We start from the raw sequence: 17,747 nt of genomic DNA on the forward strand, positions 1-17,747 counted from the left end.
ACAGCACGAATGAATTTGACTATATAAGATGCAAGCAAATGTGGTAATCCCGCTTCAGCTTTCCTGTCTGTTTGCAGATCGCGTGACTTTTTTTCGCCTGCATATAATTTGTATGTTCTTGTCTTTGAATATACTTGTTTTGTAGCCGCAGGCTGAAGAGGTTCTGTGTGTGCATCGTGGTGTTGACACTTTATAATATATACAACATACGACCCCCCCCCCCGAGCCACCACCCAAACCATGTCTGCTCCTTTCATAACTATAAAATCTGTAAAGTATGACATTTTCAGAAGTTGTCATCAAAAGGTGACAAAAAAGGAATACACGATACAGTTTCACGCACTACATTTTAAAGGCGCTTTAATAATCCTCCAGTGATGTATGATATGTCATCTATTATTTTTTCTTTCGTTTATCAAAAGTATGTATCAACTCTGAGTTGAATGGCATAATTCAGTATTATTTAATTAAACATTTAAGCAGTAACTTAGTTATCTTCCATGTTGACATAAATGCCATGGAGAAAAAAAAATGCATGCACCAGTAACCTAACAAAATAAAACACCAAAAAAAATTATCTGTAGGGTCGTTGAGTTTAACTAAGGAAAAAAAAAAGTCCCAGTCGTTACAAAAATATAATTCATGCCATTCAGGACAACCATATTGTTGTTCTTAAATCATTTTTTTTCTGTAAAGACATTTGCTGTTATTGGAGGAAGAACAAAACAGTTTTGTGTGGTGCACTGAGAATAGCTGCCGGAAAAGTTCGAAGGCAGGAGCATTTGCAGAGATGATCATGTGTCTCTGCCAAAAAACAACAACTCATATTTTAAAAAAAAGAAGTTTTTTTTGTTCCATCAATTTATGGCCATTCTTTCAAAACATGCCAGTGCTTCTAATAATTGATCGTTTTATCTTGTAGAGCAAGATCATCAGTGCCCGGCCAGCTAAAAGTGTGAGCTTTATGAAAAAGGGGGAAAAAAAAAGGTCAAAATGTCATGTTGTTATTGTATGATTTGAAACTAGCTTTGCCCAAAACAGTTGGTGAACAAACTGTTTCTGACCACTTGTCACCATGTTTCCAGGTCTAGGCAAGTTTGTGAAAAAAAAACACACACACACACACAACACGAGTGACACATTGGAATGGGTGAAAAGCTCCAAAAATATTTTTTGCCGTGACTTCATTTCCAAATCTTTGACTGACTCCCCGTGCATGTGCGGCTCACCTCACCAGGAAGCCGTCGTCTGCGAATGAGAAAACGAACCCGTCCAAGCGGCACCGGGACAGGCTGAATGCCGAGCTGGACCGGCTGGCCAGCCTGCTGCCGTTCCCGCCGGATGTCATCTCCAAACTGGACAAACTGTCTGTGCTGCGCCTCGCAGTTTCCTACCTCCGCGTCAAGAGTTTCTTCCAAGGTAAAGAGGATGACATTTGTAAGGACTTGTGCATGTATGGCTAAAAGAACTCTGCAGGTTTTAGACACGCAGCGAGGAGCATAATGAACGCACAATATTCTGTATGTTTTTGAAGACGTTTTGGGGGGCAAAATCTGTCCCCCGTAAACTGAAGGATTTTGCTCAACCAATCAGGAGAGCACCTATCAAGAGCGCACACTCCATTTTAAGATGCCTTTACCATGGATGCTGTTTGCTAGCGCGTGTTTTTAGTTAGAGTGATTCAAGATTTCAAAAGCCTTTTCTTTCTCAAATAAAGGTACACTGTCGTCATATTTCATACAATATAACAAGCCAACTTTTGTTGGAGTGTTTGTCAAATACTTAAATGCGCTCTGGAGGTTATCATTGGATAGCTGCACACCTAAATGCGAATGTCTTTTTGTTTACAAGACTATTTGCTTGAAGTGGCCTTGCTAACGGAGGCCTCGATCAGCCTCGCGAGTGGTGAAAGGAAGAAGCAATTAAGTTTGGTATGATTAATTTCCTGCGCGGCCTTCCTGCGTCGCAACTTCATTCAGCACGACTCTCGATGGGGGATCAGACAAGTGCGGATGATTTCTATAGGATGTGACTGACAGTAACACGATGAGCTCTGATCTGCCAGGAAACCGACCCCAAATCCCCATCTTCCCCTTTGGGTTTTGTAGACCGGGCGGTGTAATGAAAACGTTATTTTCAGGCCCTGCGCTTGCTTTCCGCGCTCCGAAATCCACTTTCAAATAGGTTTGGAATGCCTTTGAAGCACAGAAACATCTTTTCTTTGAAGGAAACAATGGAGAGGTTGTCTTTTCACCTTGCTTGAGAGGAGTCGGCGAGCAAACCGGAGCAATTCTGTTGTTGCCGTTTGAAAGAAGAGCACTATCTAAGACAAAAGTTTATGATGCACGTTTTAGGGCTGGTTTGCAGACGTTTTAAGGAACCCTTAGCTTGGACTTCACTGAACTGATTTATTTGTGCTTATTTATCCGCGACATCCCCTGAGTTGGAGTGACGGGCAGTGCAGTTTTCACACAAACGTCCACCCTGCTCACCCGTTCTACTCATTTAGCTTAGCCATCACGCAAAGTTCCTGTACAGGTGCTAATCGGACTTATTAAATGTGCCTTTCCCGGGCGACCGCTCACGCAGGGGTAAAGACGACAAGCGTCGCCTCCGGGGAAGAGCCGCGACGGGAGGTGTTGACGGTGTCGTGAGGGGAAGGCTCGGAAAATGACAGCTCGGTGAAGAGTGGGAAAGTGACGAGAGGTGCGGTGGCAAAGTGTCGAAAGTGACGGCGGGTCCGGTTTTGCTCTTGTTGCGGAGTCTTTGCGGAGTCTTGCATGTACGCCGCATGCCTGCATGTCGCGTCGAAGATCTGGACTCATTTTAGGAGCTTGGCTTTGAACGCTCATCAAGGGATCTCTGTTGAGTTGCTCTACTTCTGTCAGAAATCTTATCAGCGGCGCCGGTTGACCGGCTCACGTGTCTTTTGATGCTCCACTAATGAAAATAATTAGTTGGACTGGAACCGAGGCCTTTGCTTCATTATAAATCTGCAACGTGCGCCCGCCGCCCTCTCCGAACTGACCTTTGGATACACTCGGCGCGGAGGGAGTCCTTCTATATTTGACAACAACAATCACATTGTGGCGCCGGTGCTATTCCTCGCGCTTCTTATTTGCTCACCAATATGAAGACCGAATCCAAGTTGATTTCATTGACGTTCATGTACTTCTGGTTTATGTCCACTGGAGGGACTTTGTGAAGTTGTTATGTGGCGAAGCACAGATTTGAGAGACTTTGGTCTGAGCACAAGATGTGCCTTTTTAAGAGTTTTCCTATAAATGGTGTGCATCAACTTGACAATAATAATGAACCCTTGGCATCAACTACACAACCCCCCCCCCCCCCCCCCCCCCAAATATCCATGCAATAAATGTCACTTTCCATTTCCTTTGTGGTAATATTTGCTTGCTTTTTAAAAAAGGGGGAAATAAATCCTACATTTGTATAAAGGGAATAGACAAAAATATCCCCTAGCTATTTTTTCATAAACTATTAAAAATGTGTGTATGTGTGTGTATGTATGTAGGTGTGTGTGTGTGTGTGTGTGTGTCGGGTGACTGAAATTCCCTCCTCTTCCATGTTAGGCCCCGGCCTTCCCTGCAATTGTTGAGCTTGTTAAATATTTACTCTCAGGATTAACTGTCTCTCCTTAGTTGTCTTTCTGCCCCAATTACCTTTTTTTTTTATCCCCTTGAATGTCGTTTTTTAAGGAGCCTGCCCGTTTGGCTGTCTCCTTTGATATTTTCAAAACAGTTGTATTTTGTCAAAACAAAAACCAAATGTTTAGTATACGGTATGTGTAGGTTTAAGGGTTGATCTGGTGCGGTACATTATGCGATGGCTTTCGTTTTAGAAATGCGTTGCGTGGTATGGTCGGGTACAGTATACGGTAGATCAAGATTCTGGGTAAATACGTTCAACCAAATACGTTAGAAATTGTGCAATCTGGCACTCCTTCGAAGCTTATTTGAAACCCATTGACGTTTCGGCCGTTGTAGCCTGAACTGGTGTTGCAGTGTTTGCAATTTTAACAATGGGACACCAAGAAGGCCATTGGGGCTCTTTCTACTCCATGAAAGACCGGCATGTATTCAATCATTTGGCCCGGTATGTATGTCTGCTGTAGTAGGAATAAAATATAACGGAATGATTGGAGCTTGACGGTTGCAAAACAATGGCCTAGCTCATGCCTGAGGCTCATTTAAATTCAAAAGATGCGATGATGGTTAAAATCAAGATATCGTCTTGCCCATACGTCGCCTGGCCACGGCATCGCCAAGGAGTGCTTTAACAACATGTCGATGAAATCCCAGATCGGAACAGAACATAAACGCCGCTTATATTTGTTCCCAGATTGAAGCTCTTTCTTTTCACTTATCAGCCCATCCGTCAACGCTAACTGATGCTGCCACTCAAATAAATACCTGAGGAGTAAATATATCCCTGACGCGGTGAGGCGTGCATACATAAATGTGATCGTCTGCAAGCCCTCAATTAAACCCTCAACCGTCATACCGTTTGACGTGATGAAAAAGGGGTGCGCATAACAATCACTCAGGTGGACCGATAGTCACAAATTACGCGTGCAACCGTACGACAAATGCGTGCGAAGGGAATGTGCGCCATTGTCTGAGATGCCTTAAAAAGAGGAAGAGAAAGGCAGCCGAGTAGGCGGACTCACGGCAGTCCCACGCCATTCGTGACGTCGTTCGACAGACAGCAGACAGCTTCAAAGGGATTTTTGCTTACGAGTGGAGAATGTGAAACGGGTCACATTATCGATGGACTTTGTTTGGACTCAACTCTCGCTGACCCTCGACAGCACTGTACCGTCAAGTTGAAGTTGAAAAGTTGACCGCTGTAAGAGTTATTTTCGTGAAAAGCCCTTTGCATTCTGCTCGGGTCCAATTTGACTCATTTTGGACATTTGAAAGCAATCCAAATCATCTTTCCGACACCCTGAAATGTGCATTTTATGTCCTGAAGTGATCCAAAATCTGCCAGTCCAGTCAAATTGGACATTTGTATTACACAAATGTGTGTTTCGAAGGGTACGGGGAGGAGTTTGAAACTGTCCCGAGAACTGTCGCCACCACATTTTTAGAGGTTCGGGCAGAATGGTGCACCTTTCGGTGGGTCGTGGGGAAAACCTTGAAACCGTGAAATAGGTCAATAGTATCAAAATGATCGTACGAAACATAAGTGACATATGTCATGTGGCTGACCAGGGGTTGTAGCAAAAAAAAAAAAACATGCGTGCCTTTCTTTTGACCATTATTTAGGAAAAGGTAAACCTGTGCCAAACAGCGTCCCTGAATGTCCCCAATATTTTTCAAATAAGACATTACACTGTGCGGTGGATGTTCTTTGCTGTCGTTAAAAAAAATAATAATAATAATTTAAAAAACGGACACATAGTAGTAAAATAAGGTCAAGCGAAATGAAGTAAAACTAAATAGAATAAAATGTAAAAAAAAAATAATTAAAAAACGGGCACATAGTAAAATAAGGTCAACCGAAATGAAGTAAAACAAAATATAAATATAAATATATATTAAATATAAATATATAAATATAAGTATAACAAAATATAAAAATGTAGAAAAAAATAATAATTTAAAAAACTGACACATAGTAGTAAAATAAGGTCAAGTGAAATGAAGTAAAACAAAATAGAATAAAATGTAACAAAAAAGAAAAAAATTAAAAAACGGGCACATAGTAAAATAAGGTCAACCGAAATGAAGTAAAACAAAATAGAATAAAATGTAGAAAAAAAAATAATAATTTAAAAAACTGACACAGTAGTAAAATAAGGCCAAGCGAAATGAAGTAAAACAAAATAGAATAAAATGTAAAAAAAAAAAATCATAATAATTTGACTGAATCCTCCGACGCTTGTCAAATGAGTTGCACCGACGTGTAAACGGTTTGAAATTTGGTGCATATTTTTTCCTCGCGGCTTGTTGCAACCTACACGGAATTGACAGATTTTACCTTCACTTATTGTCTTTTGATCATTTCATCGTTGATCAACATCGTTATCTTCACAAAGGCAGTTTTCCCTCCCGCATTGGATCTCATGAGCTTGCGCAAGTGGCCAGAACGCGGCGGGCGGGTGTCTGACCATCACGTAGCTGCACAGCTCAGTGACTCATTTGTTACGTCTGTCCACATCTTTTCTCAAGTGAACTCAAACCTATCGAAGGTCAAAACCTCTGCCCTTTGCATTTGCCCCACCCGCCCCACCCCTGTTGTTTGACCCCAGCCCAGAGCCAGTCACCCAGAGCACAACAAGCAACTAATCACCAGGAATCAGTCGAACTCGAGTGTCAATGCGGCGAGCCGCGAAGAAAAGCTGACGTACTGTTTAGTGGAATTCTTCGTCGCTCTGGTCAAGCTCACTTTTGAATGCTCCGACGTGCGTTTAAAGCCTTCGCGGGCCAAATGCCAAATGTCGCGCGTTTGCAGCTCAAGTGGACTGAAGTGTTGTTTTGCCGCACGAAAACCACTCGGCCCGCGCATCCACGCCAACGTGGGCAAACGCGTCGTCGGGGCTGCGATTGCATTCCCACGCTTTTCTTTTGACGTTTCGTCGCCTCTCGGCTGTTATACTCGTGTTGGTGAAGAGCGCCCGGGCGGAAAATGGTTTGGGAATCTCTCAATCCGCGCGCTTGGGAAAATTTGCTCTTATGCACGATGATCACCTTCAAATGGGGCAAACGATGGAGTTCGTCACGTCATTGTCGCCGCATCGCTTCTGCCACCACCTCGTCCTTCACTCAGCCGCCAGCTCGATGTCTCTCCGTATTTCTTTGATCACGACTAACACGTTGTTATTTCCTCCCCGTCGTCCTTTGCCCCGATGGGGGTTCTGCATTTCTGCTTGTTTCACGGACCTCTGTGAAAGCAAAAAATAAATAAAAATCACCTCTCTGTCTTCGTGGGCTTCATAAAGAGTGCGTGACGGGGCTAAATGCCAGCAGCGCTCAGGCTTTTTTTTTTCTCCTTCCTCTTTCCTCCACATGCAACGTCGGTCATTCCGTGACACCAAGTTGTGCGCACAAAGGTAGCGGTATGGATTTGTTCTACGTTCCCGCTGTAAAACGTTAACGTGTTCTGACAAACCTCACGCAGGATCCGGGACTGCTCTCCAGAACCTTTAAAAAAGGGCCTTGAATCATCTGTTTGACGACAGCTTGGACTATTTTGAAGGGTGAAAACGAATCCAATGATCATTGCCGACAGGAATGGAATTCCACCTGGTCAAAAAAAAAAGGCTTTTGTTCATTTTTAACAGCAATAAATCTGTGTTGTGATATGAATTCTCCTTTGGAGCCCGGTTTAAAAGTGTTTTGCTCAAACCCAAGTACAGTACACGCAGAAACGAGCAAAGAAAGACAGGATTGGACATACATTTTTGTTGTTGTATGATGTTATTTTGATTGCTTGGTGAGTTTTGAAGCCCATGCGTGCTGGGCCTACTATTGTCTGCCAAACATCTATGTATATATTGGGCGTCGTCCCGCACGCGGTCTGTCCTTCCGTCTGTCCCTTTTCAAAACGTACTTCAGCGCGCCGCTGCGCGCCGCCACTGCACCGTGCCACTGCGCCGCTCAGGCAGTGGCTCACTACGATCGCGCGGACATCTTAGCGAAAAAATGTTGTCTACCCACAAGCATTGCAATGAAATTGTTAGTTATTTAGTAGAGCTAAACATCTCTTTATTTTCGCGATAAGCAATGAAGATGAACAAAAAGTTGAACCAAGCAACAACACTTTTGTGGGCCGAAGACCCACCTTACCAGCCTTCCGCAGGAACTAGCTGATGAGCCGCCCGGAGGGCGGCGAACCAGCTAGTAATCCATAAAAAAAAAATCTTCCATTCAGTCATTGAAGATGAGCTCTGAGCTCTTACAGGTGGCCCGAGACTGTTTTTTAATGCACGTTCTCATGCTGGTTTGGGTTTCAAAAGCACTTTGTCGTTTCCAACGTAGTTATCATCTGCGCTAAACTGCACGCTAGTTGCATGTCGGCTCACCCCCCCCCCCTCGCCCCGCACCCTCACGCACGTATGTTGGTCCGCTCCCCGGTAATGGGCCGCACAATAGGCCAGCCATGCTAATCCCTTGTATGTGTCGAGAAGCATGAATAGAGACGCCGCCGTATGCGTTTAGGATCCTCGCAGTTAACTCATTAGTTGCTTGAATCAAAGACATGACACTTGCTTTGTCCCTGCCCGGCGTCTCGTGCCACGGACATTGAACTCGCTTGAGTGAAGTCGGACACTATTGGCTCGGGGGGGGCCGACAAAGCCCCGCGGGATCACAAAAGGCCATAAGTGAATTACTCAAACCAGTGCCAAGGGGGTCCCCCGTTAGACGCCAACTGTAACAGCTAGTGGCAGCCGTGCGGCAATGGGAGGCGTGTTCCTTTGCGGTGTGTATGTGTGCAAACAGACGGGCAGAGTGTGTGTTTGAGTTTGAGTGAGTGTGAATAGACAAACAGAACTCATGCGGAGGGAGCAGAAGCCTTTGTTGGCCCAACACTATTGTTGGAGGCTGTCTTGTGTAATTACTGTCACGGCTACCGCCTAGCGCGCCGCTCGGCTCCTCCCGGGCAAGGAGAGCGCACAGGGGACCGCGAGGAGAGCAACAAGCGCGCTGCAGATTAGCTCACGGATGCTCTTAGTGCATGTGATGCTCATGTGAGCGCACTGTTGAAGTTGACTATGGAGTGCTTTGCATCGTATCAAACAATCAAATCTACTGAGGTTTTTTTTTGGGAGGGGGGCTTTTTTGTGACACTTGTAGTGACGCAGAGTGTAATAAACTGACTGATGTGCATAGTATTTTTTTGTGCTAAGGTTAGCATGTTTTTTTTCCCTTCATATTTTTAAATTAGGCCCCCCCTCCCCCCAAAAAAATCAAATTTCTTTTCACATGTTTGTGACATATTAGAGGTAAAAAGTTCTAAGATTCATTCTGCCACTGAAAAACACCTACCTGTGATACTTCTCTATATAGACTATAATTAGTTAGGCAGTTAGCACGTCGGCTTCACAGTGCAGAGGTACCGGGTTCGATTCCAGCTCCGGCCTCCCTGTGTGGAGTTTGCATGTTCTCCCCGGGCCTGCGTGGGTTTTCTCCGGGTGCTCCGGTTTCCTCCCACATTCCAAAAGCATGCGTGGCAGGCTGATTGAACACTCTTAATTGTCCCTAGGTGTGAGTGTGAGCGTGGATGGTTGTTCGTCTCTGTGTGCCCTGCGATTGGCTGGCAACCGATTCAGGGTGTCCCCCGCCTACTGCCCGGAGACGGCTGGAATGGGCTCCAGCACCCCCCCCCCCCTACCCTAGTGAGGATCAAGCGGTACAGAAGATGAATGAATTAATGAATAGTTAGGCAGTCGCCTAACTAATTATTTATTTTTTTATTTTCATAAGTCCCTGTGGGAAACATGGTTTCCAGTTCTGATCGGAGGCCGACCAGCGTCATGGAATGAATTTTGTTTTGACTTTAGTACATAGCTGTCGCTTCGCAAGTTAGCATCGCTATGCACCAAACCTTGCAGGGCTCCAGTAAGAAGATCCTGATAAATGAATGTCTGCATCAAAAAATAAAATAAAATAAAACAGAGACAGAGCCACATTGAAAAAAAGCCTTCTGCTCCCGCATACAAAACAGGTATTTTTGGCGTAAAAAACATGGACATGTTTGGGATTGTCTGACTCTATGAGCCAAACCCAAATCCAACTGACCCCGGGTCAGATTATCTTTAAATCGCCAATGGTCATGCAAGTTATTTTTTTGGTCCTCCATAAGGCAGGTGTTTGTGCAGCCTAGAAAAACTTTGCCCCACTTCAAAACTTTCTGGTTTGCAAAGTTCACTGACAGTTTAGATTCAAGCAACCATGCAACCAACAGACTCGGTTGATCTCGATGCCAGCATGCAGAATGAAGAAACTGCCTTAAACCACATGTCGAAAGCCCATTTGTTAAGTCGTTATGCCTTTGAACGCTCATTTTGTTATGTGAACTAGAATGGCATCAGGGCGCTTCCATTTGTCTCTAATCTCAAATTTGGGACTTTATCGGACGCAATAAAGTATGAACCATTTTATTCAATGTACCGTATATCTTTTTTTTAATTTCTCTCTTCGGATATACACCTAAAGTATCTTTTTGGGATTTGTAACATCACCGTACGTCCGGAAAAGTATTTCTTGATTCTGCTAGAAAGGTTTTCCGTCGTCATCTGCACACCTCCCATCTTTCTGTTTGCATGGTGTACAGACAAACCACAAAGAAAGTGATTGATGTCATGACACAGATTCCCTCCTCTGAACCAAAACCTTGGCCGTCATCCTCAAATGGCCCCCGGTTTTCCCCTCCCAGTGAAAACCTATTAGCTATGGCACAACCAATTTAACATGGCCACCCGCATAAAAAGCTCAGTGGTGTCAGTAATGCGATCTGTTGATGGCTAAACCGAGCGAATGGAGAGCCTATTCACAGTGGGTGATGACTGAACTTGGTGACACCGCTGCTCTGGCACGATATGGGTTCCCAGTGACAAACGGTTAAATACAAGCACAACAATGTGGAACAACGCCCCTCCCACCCCAAAGAAAAAGTGACTGCGGCTGCTTTCATTTGGCGTGAACTGCTTCTGAAAATTTGTAGCCTCGTGATGGGCCAACATGGTTGGAAAGAGCGCGAGCCAAAAGTGGCATTTGACCCGGTACGGCTTGATGGAACTTCCTTCAACCTGATGAGGTTCCCTTTCTTCATCATCTGATCTGGTTTTAACACAATAGATCGTCACTCGCTTAAGTCAAAACAGTTCCTCATGTCATGTAAAGTGAAATGGATTTACGGTGTACACCCCCCCCGCTAGATTGTGGTTCGTGCCTCACTTGCATGTCGACTATCAAAGCAAAGTGTAAAAATTCTAGTTACCGGTACTTAATCTGCATCGTTATTGAAACTCTTCTGTTTGGCATGTGTGACACATCCACCAAAATTGTTTTTTTTTAAAGGATGCTTACAAACAAAGATAAAAAGCGCTTTCGATGTGAAAGTATTTGACTTCCTACTTTGTCTTTTCACGCTGACTGACTGCACTTGACTGAATTTTGTCATTTGAGCGCAAAACATCAAACCAGCCTCTGGGTTATTTAGTGGCTGTCTTAAGATTCACTCTGCCCAAAATATCGTCATGTACTACAAACGCGAGAAAGATAAAGCCAGCGGAGGGAATGTGACGCAAAAATGGGTTTCGTGTTTGTGTGCGTTTCATCGGCTGGCAGGCCACGGCCTCGCAATGAGGACCCGGCGCAGCCTGACCTCTGATTGAACTCCCGCTCTCTGCCGAATTATGATCGAACGAGTGCGCCTGACAAAATAATGCATACGGAGGGCACAGCGAGAAGGAGAAATTGTAAAGACGCCGTGTCCTCGTGTCACACCGGACGCTTCCGAGGCTTGTCGCCAAGCACAGACGGACAAACCGAACGACGACGAGCCACATATTGTTCTGATGGGGAGGAAAAATGTTGCATGCACTCAGGCAGGTATCCAGTTAGTCAGGATAGTGAGTATGTTGACAGAAAGAGCGAGAGAGGGAGAGAGGGAGGTGCATGAAAGGCAGGAAGAGGCAGAGAGGAAGAATTGGGGGGGGGGGGGGGGGTTCTGGTTGCGTGACTCGCGCTTTGCTCTGTCCTTCAAGCCCCGGGCTTTATTTGTTAGCTGGGAGAATGGAAGGTATATTTTTAAGTGTTTGACAATAAAAGCTGGGACATGGCTCCAACGCATGTCGGGATATTAGAGGGTGTGCACATTTTGTCTTTGAGTGCATGAGAAAACAAATTATACATTCACACCGTTTTGATTTGAATTATGGAAAGTAGAAATACTCTAACGTGAACGACAACAGCAACAGATTTGTAGAAGCAAGAGATTCTCCCTCCTTGGCCTTATTTTAGCACGTTTGTGTTCCTCACGCACGACTTTGGCAAAGATGCTCTGGATTAAAAAAAAAACAACAACAACAAATCCCCCCCAAAAACACGTAAGCAGTTTCGGTTGTGGAATCCAAATATTACCAAAGCTTTTTTTCAATATGTTCTCATTTTTTTTAAGTCCTTCTACTTACAGTTGATATAAAAAGTCTACACACCCTGGTTCAAATGTCAGATTTTTGCTATATTAAAAAAAAATTAGACCAGAATGAATCATTTCCAAACCAGTCAGTGTTCACACAAAAAAGTTTTCTGGAACAGCTGAACTTCATTTGGGGTTACTCACGGACGCTTGAAATGATGGCAGGTGTGTGCTGACTCCAATTGAAAATGAGCCACATCTTAGGGTGTGTACACTTATGCAACCACATGATTTCATTTTTTTTTTCCAAATTAAGTTGTACAGGTGATAGGTCACATGAATGTTGGGAAAAATGTTTGGAAAAATGTGTTTTGGTCTCATATTTTTATATGACCAAAACCTGGTATTCGAAAAAGTGTGTGTACATTTTTTAACTCCACATGGATTCCATACTAAAGGCCCGAGTGCGGCGATTTTTAAACCATCTGACTTCGAATTCATCTTCCGTATTATGAGGAACATGGGCCGATGTGAGTCAACGTTGGCTCCGGCGTGTGTGTGACCTCGTTCGCTGCGGCGCCGCGGGCCTCAAACTCGCGCACCGTCCAGGCACCAGCGCTAACATGATGATTTATTCACAGACACAATGACATGACCCCCGAAAGAACACACATGACAACAGATCCAATGTTTCATAGCGCGTGCAGGAGCTGCCAGGAAAGTCGTTTCCGATTTAAAGTCAACTCAGAGATATACGATGTGCAATGTAGTTCCTTTTTGAAATTTTGTCAAGAATATCGAAGGTGACAGAAAGCGGCGGCGAGTGTGTCAAATTCTCTCTCCGTCCATGAGGATCATGTTTAAATTGGCATGTTGCAGAGAGCGCTGAATTTAAACAGCTGCTAGCTTTTCGCCCACAGCTTCACACTCGCACACACACACATACACACACTCTCGCCGTGCAGCCCTCCCTTATTCTAAGTTTGCGTGCAGAGCGAGGAATTCTCCATGCTAATGTGCCAGGGTTTGTTTTCATCATCAAATTGCAAATGTTTTAAATATGCATCACCCACACGCATACAAGTCAGAGCGCTGAGTTTAAATCCTTGTTTTCGTAAAGTGCCGCGGCACAAATATTGAGCTGGATGTGGTCAGACCAGTGTCTATTTTTCATGCACCACTCCTATTATTTCCCAATCACGGTTGATTCGTCGTGGCGCATTTCTTTGACCTGAACAGATGTCAATGCTTTCCTTGGCTGCGGATGTCTTCATTCACACATGCAAAGGCCGTTCCCGTGCATCAGACGTATTTAGAGGCGTCGGATAGATTCCATTTGATCATTATTGTGGCTTGTAGCGGTGGAGAGCTGCAGGGCATCAAACTGAGGTTTGTGTCTGACATTCGGTGCCATCCATGAAGCAAAATAAAGCAGATCTGAATGATTTTGAATGACAATCTAATTGCGATACAAATATATATATATATATATATATATATATATATATATATATATATATATATATATGTATATATAAAGAGAGAGAGCGTGTGTGATTTGATATTTTTTCCAAAGGTGAGTGCCATGTAATTAAAAAAAAAGGCAGTAAATTAATTGTTATTACATTAAGTAATATCAGATTTATTATACAAAAAGCAGACTTTCTGATATGAATGTTTGGTCCTGCAAATTGAAGTCTTTTGCAATTTGAAAAATCGCATTCCACTCCATTGCGATGTTGTTTTGAATTTGATGAACTGTTCAGCCCTAAATTCATCAAAAGATGTCCGTGCGTGATTATTTCCCTAACGTATCAATTGACAAATGAACACAGTATCTTGGCAAATGCATTTATTTGTTGATGACAGCGTTTGAAAGTTTGGCAGCGGAGTTGACAAATTAATGGCGATAAAAGCCAGTCTAACCCAGTTTCTTGGCTGTGAAACATCATTCACACCCCCCCCCCCCAAAAAAAATGATGTTGATGTTGATGTGACAGGCTCCATCATTGTCGGACGTCGGTGTAAATATAGCTCCCGAATCAAAGCTGACTTACATCCGCACGTCCATACAACTGCCAACGGCGTCATATCCCTCCATCTGTGATATACAATATGTTCAAACTGATGCAATTTGTGCACACGCTGCGGTGCCACTGTCATGTAAAAATCCGTTTTGCGTGGGACCCAATAGAACTCAGCTACCTCCATGCATTTTTTATTTTTTTTTGCCTCTTAGATGTTCACCGTCAGGCCTTATTTGATATTCCGGGGAACAACGTCCGCTATGAGCTTAGAGCTATGGCTAACCCAGTTTGAGAGGCGGCTCCTCTTGCGGGTTCAAAAATTGGAGGTGAAGCGGCGTTAGCGTTTTTGTGCACTTGTGTCTATTTGTAGAAGTGAGCAAATTAGAGCGTTGGTCATTTAGCCGCTCTCCGGAAGATCATGTAAAACGTCTTTCTTTCATCGCGGTATGAGTTCCTGAAAATAATGAATGGCTAGACAAACAAATTTTCCTTTTTTTGTTTTTTTTTCTCAATGCAAGCCTAAATCTAGTTGATGCCGAGACTACTTTTCATTTTTGGTACGGCATGTTGCATTTTTTAATTTTTTTTTGGTCATACGGCAAAAAAGATTTAGTTCTTTGCGTGCGAGTGTGGTGACCTACTTGTGCCCTCGATGAAACGCACGCACACACAAAACAGAAAGAAGAACACTTTCATTTGTTATTCCTTCAAGCTTAAATGTCGCATTTTTATATTGTCTATTTGTTCAAAGGACGGAGAGGAGCTGTCGACGTAAGTGGCGGCTATTCTGAATCCGAGCCAAAGACATAGCGGGTCCACTCAAGTCAATGAAGGTGTTAGAAAAGTGGGATCAAACAGCAGAATGTGGAAAATAGAGGAATTCGGAGGTAACCGCGCTATTTGATTCCCGCTTTTGAGAAGCAAAACTGAAATGGATGCCGTGAAACGTCACAGTCCTTGCATGAGTAGTATGGGTGTAAACAAAAGCTCGCTGGAGAATCCTTCCTCCTGACTCATGGAGAGTGAGAGAAAAAAAACATGGATGGCGGAGGAGAATAGCATAATTGTAGCCGTTTGAAGTCGCATCGGGCCTAAGTGCAGGCTGTCTACTGGCGCCTTGCCACTCAAAGGCCGCATTCATAGAGGCGCTGCCGCACTCACACAGGGCAATTGGATCCGCCGGATCCCCTTCCCTTCTCACGCGATGTTGTGTCGACTGGCAGGAAAATGTCCCCGATATGTCCCTCGACGAGTTAAAGACGCCACGCCGACTCACAATGTCCGCCGCCGTGAAAATGCTCACGTCGATTTTATAAACGCCACACAAGCTCCCCCCTGCCCGTCATGCGTCTGCGTCCCAGTGTCCCAGTCGCTCGTTCTGTTGTCGCTAAAGAGCAAACAGATCATCTCCGCCATCTGTTCATATTTGATTCTGATGTCTTTTTATTTCGTGGCTTAGGCAACAAAGCTATCAAGTGATTAATATTCAAACAAGCCATCCATCACAGCTCACCAGAGCAGAGTCGCCACGGACAGTTGCGATTGCTTACGGTGAGCCGCGACAAATAGTTGCGTTGTTTACAGACGGTAAGTGGCGCGCAAACTCTTTTTATTTTCCAACTGAATCATTCCTCTGTGAGCAAGGAAGTCTGTAAACAACCAAATGAAAAAAAAAAATATGCGATTATTATTTTTTTTTTCTTTCCTTTGTTTTACCCCCTCGTCACTGCGCCAGAACCGTGAACGATACGGTTCTTTTTGTTTCACGTCATTCTTGGAGAATCAGGAAGTCGTCTCTCTTGATTTACAAAAGGACACAAAAACTTCCACTTCTGTTCAATTTCTCTTTTGGCTATTGAGCTTTTTACAACGACGTCACACGCGCTTGAACAAGGCATGACGTCCATGTTGTTTGAGCAAAGTAGACAATAGGCTTGAATTGTGATTTTAGGCTTCTTTTCTACCGGCAAGAGTTTGAAAGTGTGTCGGATCAGTCGCAAAGAAGACACTGGATGAGGTGAATTGTTTCCAAGCCAGATGGGATTTTCTTTTTCGTTGACAGATGAGTTACGATGCTTCACCCCGGTCCCATTCACACTCTGTCTGTCTGCTTTCGTCACCTTCTGTCGTGCCATCTCCATCTTTCTCGTATTTTTACTGTGATGTTATTATTTCCCCTTTGTACTTTTAATCGCTTGTCAAATGCTTTCGCTCTGAAGGCTGGTCAACCTCAATCTCCACGCTCCGCTCCCCCTTCGTCGCTGTTCCTCGTCCGCAAGCATGTGAGCGTAGTTTGTAATTTTTTTCATATGTCCGCTTCACGTGACGCCACTCCGCTTTCCTTCCTTCCCACAACTGATCGGTATAGAGAAGCAATTCCATTACGTGAAATGACATTAAACGTCCTTCTAATTGAGCACCACGGCGGAGCTAAAAGAGGACCCCTGCAATGAGGTCGACATGTCACGCAATCACATTATGCCGTGAGTGACCCTAATGCGGAGCCGCGTTGAACTGGAGTGGAGGGAGATCGGTCGGTGAGGGACGCGAGCCCGAATTACCGAAGGGAGGCCAAATTAGAAACGTTGAATTTATTAGGGACTCGCCAATAAAGCGTCCGTCGGTAGGCCTGCATTCTTATTTAAATGTGTTATGTAAAACAACTCAGGACTGGCGGAGTGACGTGTTTTACTGGAGGGGCGGAGGGGCGGGGCGACGGGTCCTGCACCGTGTTGTCATGTCATGTTTGTTTGCCGGGTTTGGAACACACCTCCTCGGAGTGGCTTTGTGAGCGCTCATCCAGTATAAACAAATAATTACAACTTTTCTCTTCAGCCAGTTCATTCTCATGTATTTAGTCAGCGGCTGGACGGCTAGCAGAAACTTAACACCTGGCAGAAACCTTGTGAGCCCAACCTTTTTCCTCTTGGCGAGCTTTTCGCCCCAGCTACTTGAATTCCTTCCCACCCTTGGGCCAAACCTGTTGTCAATTTCCACGCCATTTTGGGGGCTGTCTTGTTGATATTCTGCTCACCCCTCTTGGGTGAAGTCATCACCAAATGAGATTTGATGAGGCGGAAAACCTTCCGTTGCAAAATTACACAGCGTGTGTCAAGATATTATCTTCCTTTGCACAGTGAGTTATATGGCACATGTTTGCCTGCCACACGTTTGTGTGTTCATCTCAACACGAGTGTGCAGATATTTGCAGATATGTCAAATTGTGTTCAACTACAAAACAAAATAGGGGGGCGGGGGGAAAAAATGCAATTTTATTTCATTTTGTCTGTTTTTGTAGTTTTGGATTTTTCATGATAGTTTCATTGTCTTTTTGACTTTTTTTTAATTGGTTCATTTTAATTTGGTTTTAAAGCATGTTTGTGAGTTTTAATTCATTTTTGTTCATTAGAAATGCTTCGTTTTATCTTAATTTGATTAGTTTTACTTTTTTTAAATAAATGGAGTAATTTTCAAGAACAAGGTTAAAAAAAAAGTAACTTTTTCCAAGTACTGTATTGTGTAATAAAGTAACCTACAATTCTCAAAGCCTTCCTTCTTCTGTAGCTACGGATGTACAGCAATACCGAAACGAACACATTTAAGATGAAACCC

At 44.0% G+C, this 17,747-nt stretch overlaps 1 protein-coding gene across 2 annotated transcripts in view; it reads left to right on the forward strand.

The window, feature by feature from the left end:
- Window positions 1–17,747, forward strand: part of ahrra (aryl-hydrocarbon receptor repressor a) — a 52,635-nt gene that overhangs the window by 1,096 nt on the left and 33,792 nt on the right. The window contains exon 3 of one of the 2 annotated variants that reach the window (XM_052054731.1): window positions 1,238–1,419. In XM_052054731.1, coding sequence (XP_051910691.1) covers window positions 1,238–1,419 — 182 coding nt within the window. Of the gene's footprint in view, window positions 1–922; window positions 1,420–17,747 lie in introns of both variants that reach the window. The other variant, XM_052054732.1, reaches the window with a different exon arrangement.

Source organism: Hippocampus zosterae, chromosome 20, assembly GCF_025434085.1.
Source record: "Hippocampus zosterae strain Florida chromosome 20, ASM2543408v3, whole genome shotgun sequence".
In the NCBI taxonomy this organism is placed as follows: Eukaryota; Metazoa; Chordata; class Actinopteri; order Syngnathiformes; family Syngnathidae; genus Hippocampus; species Hippocampus zosterae.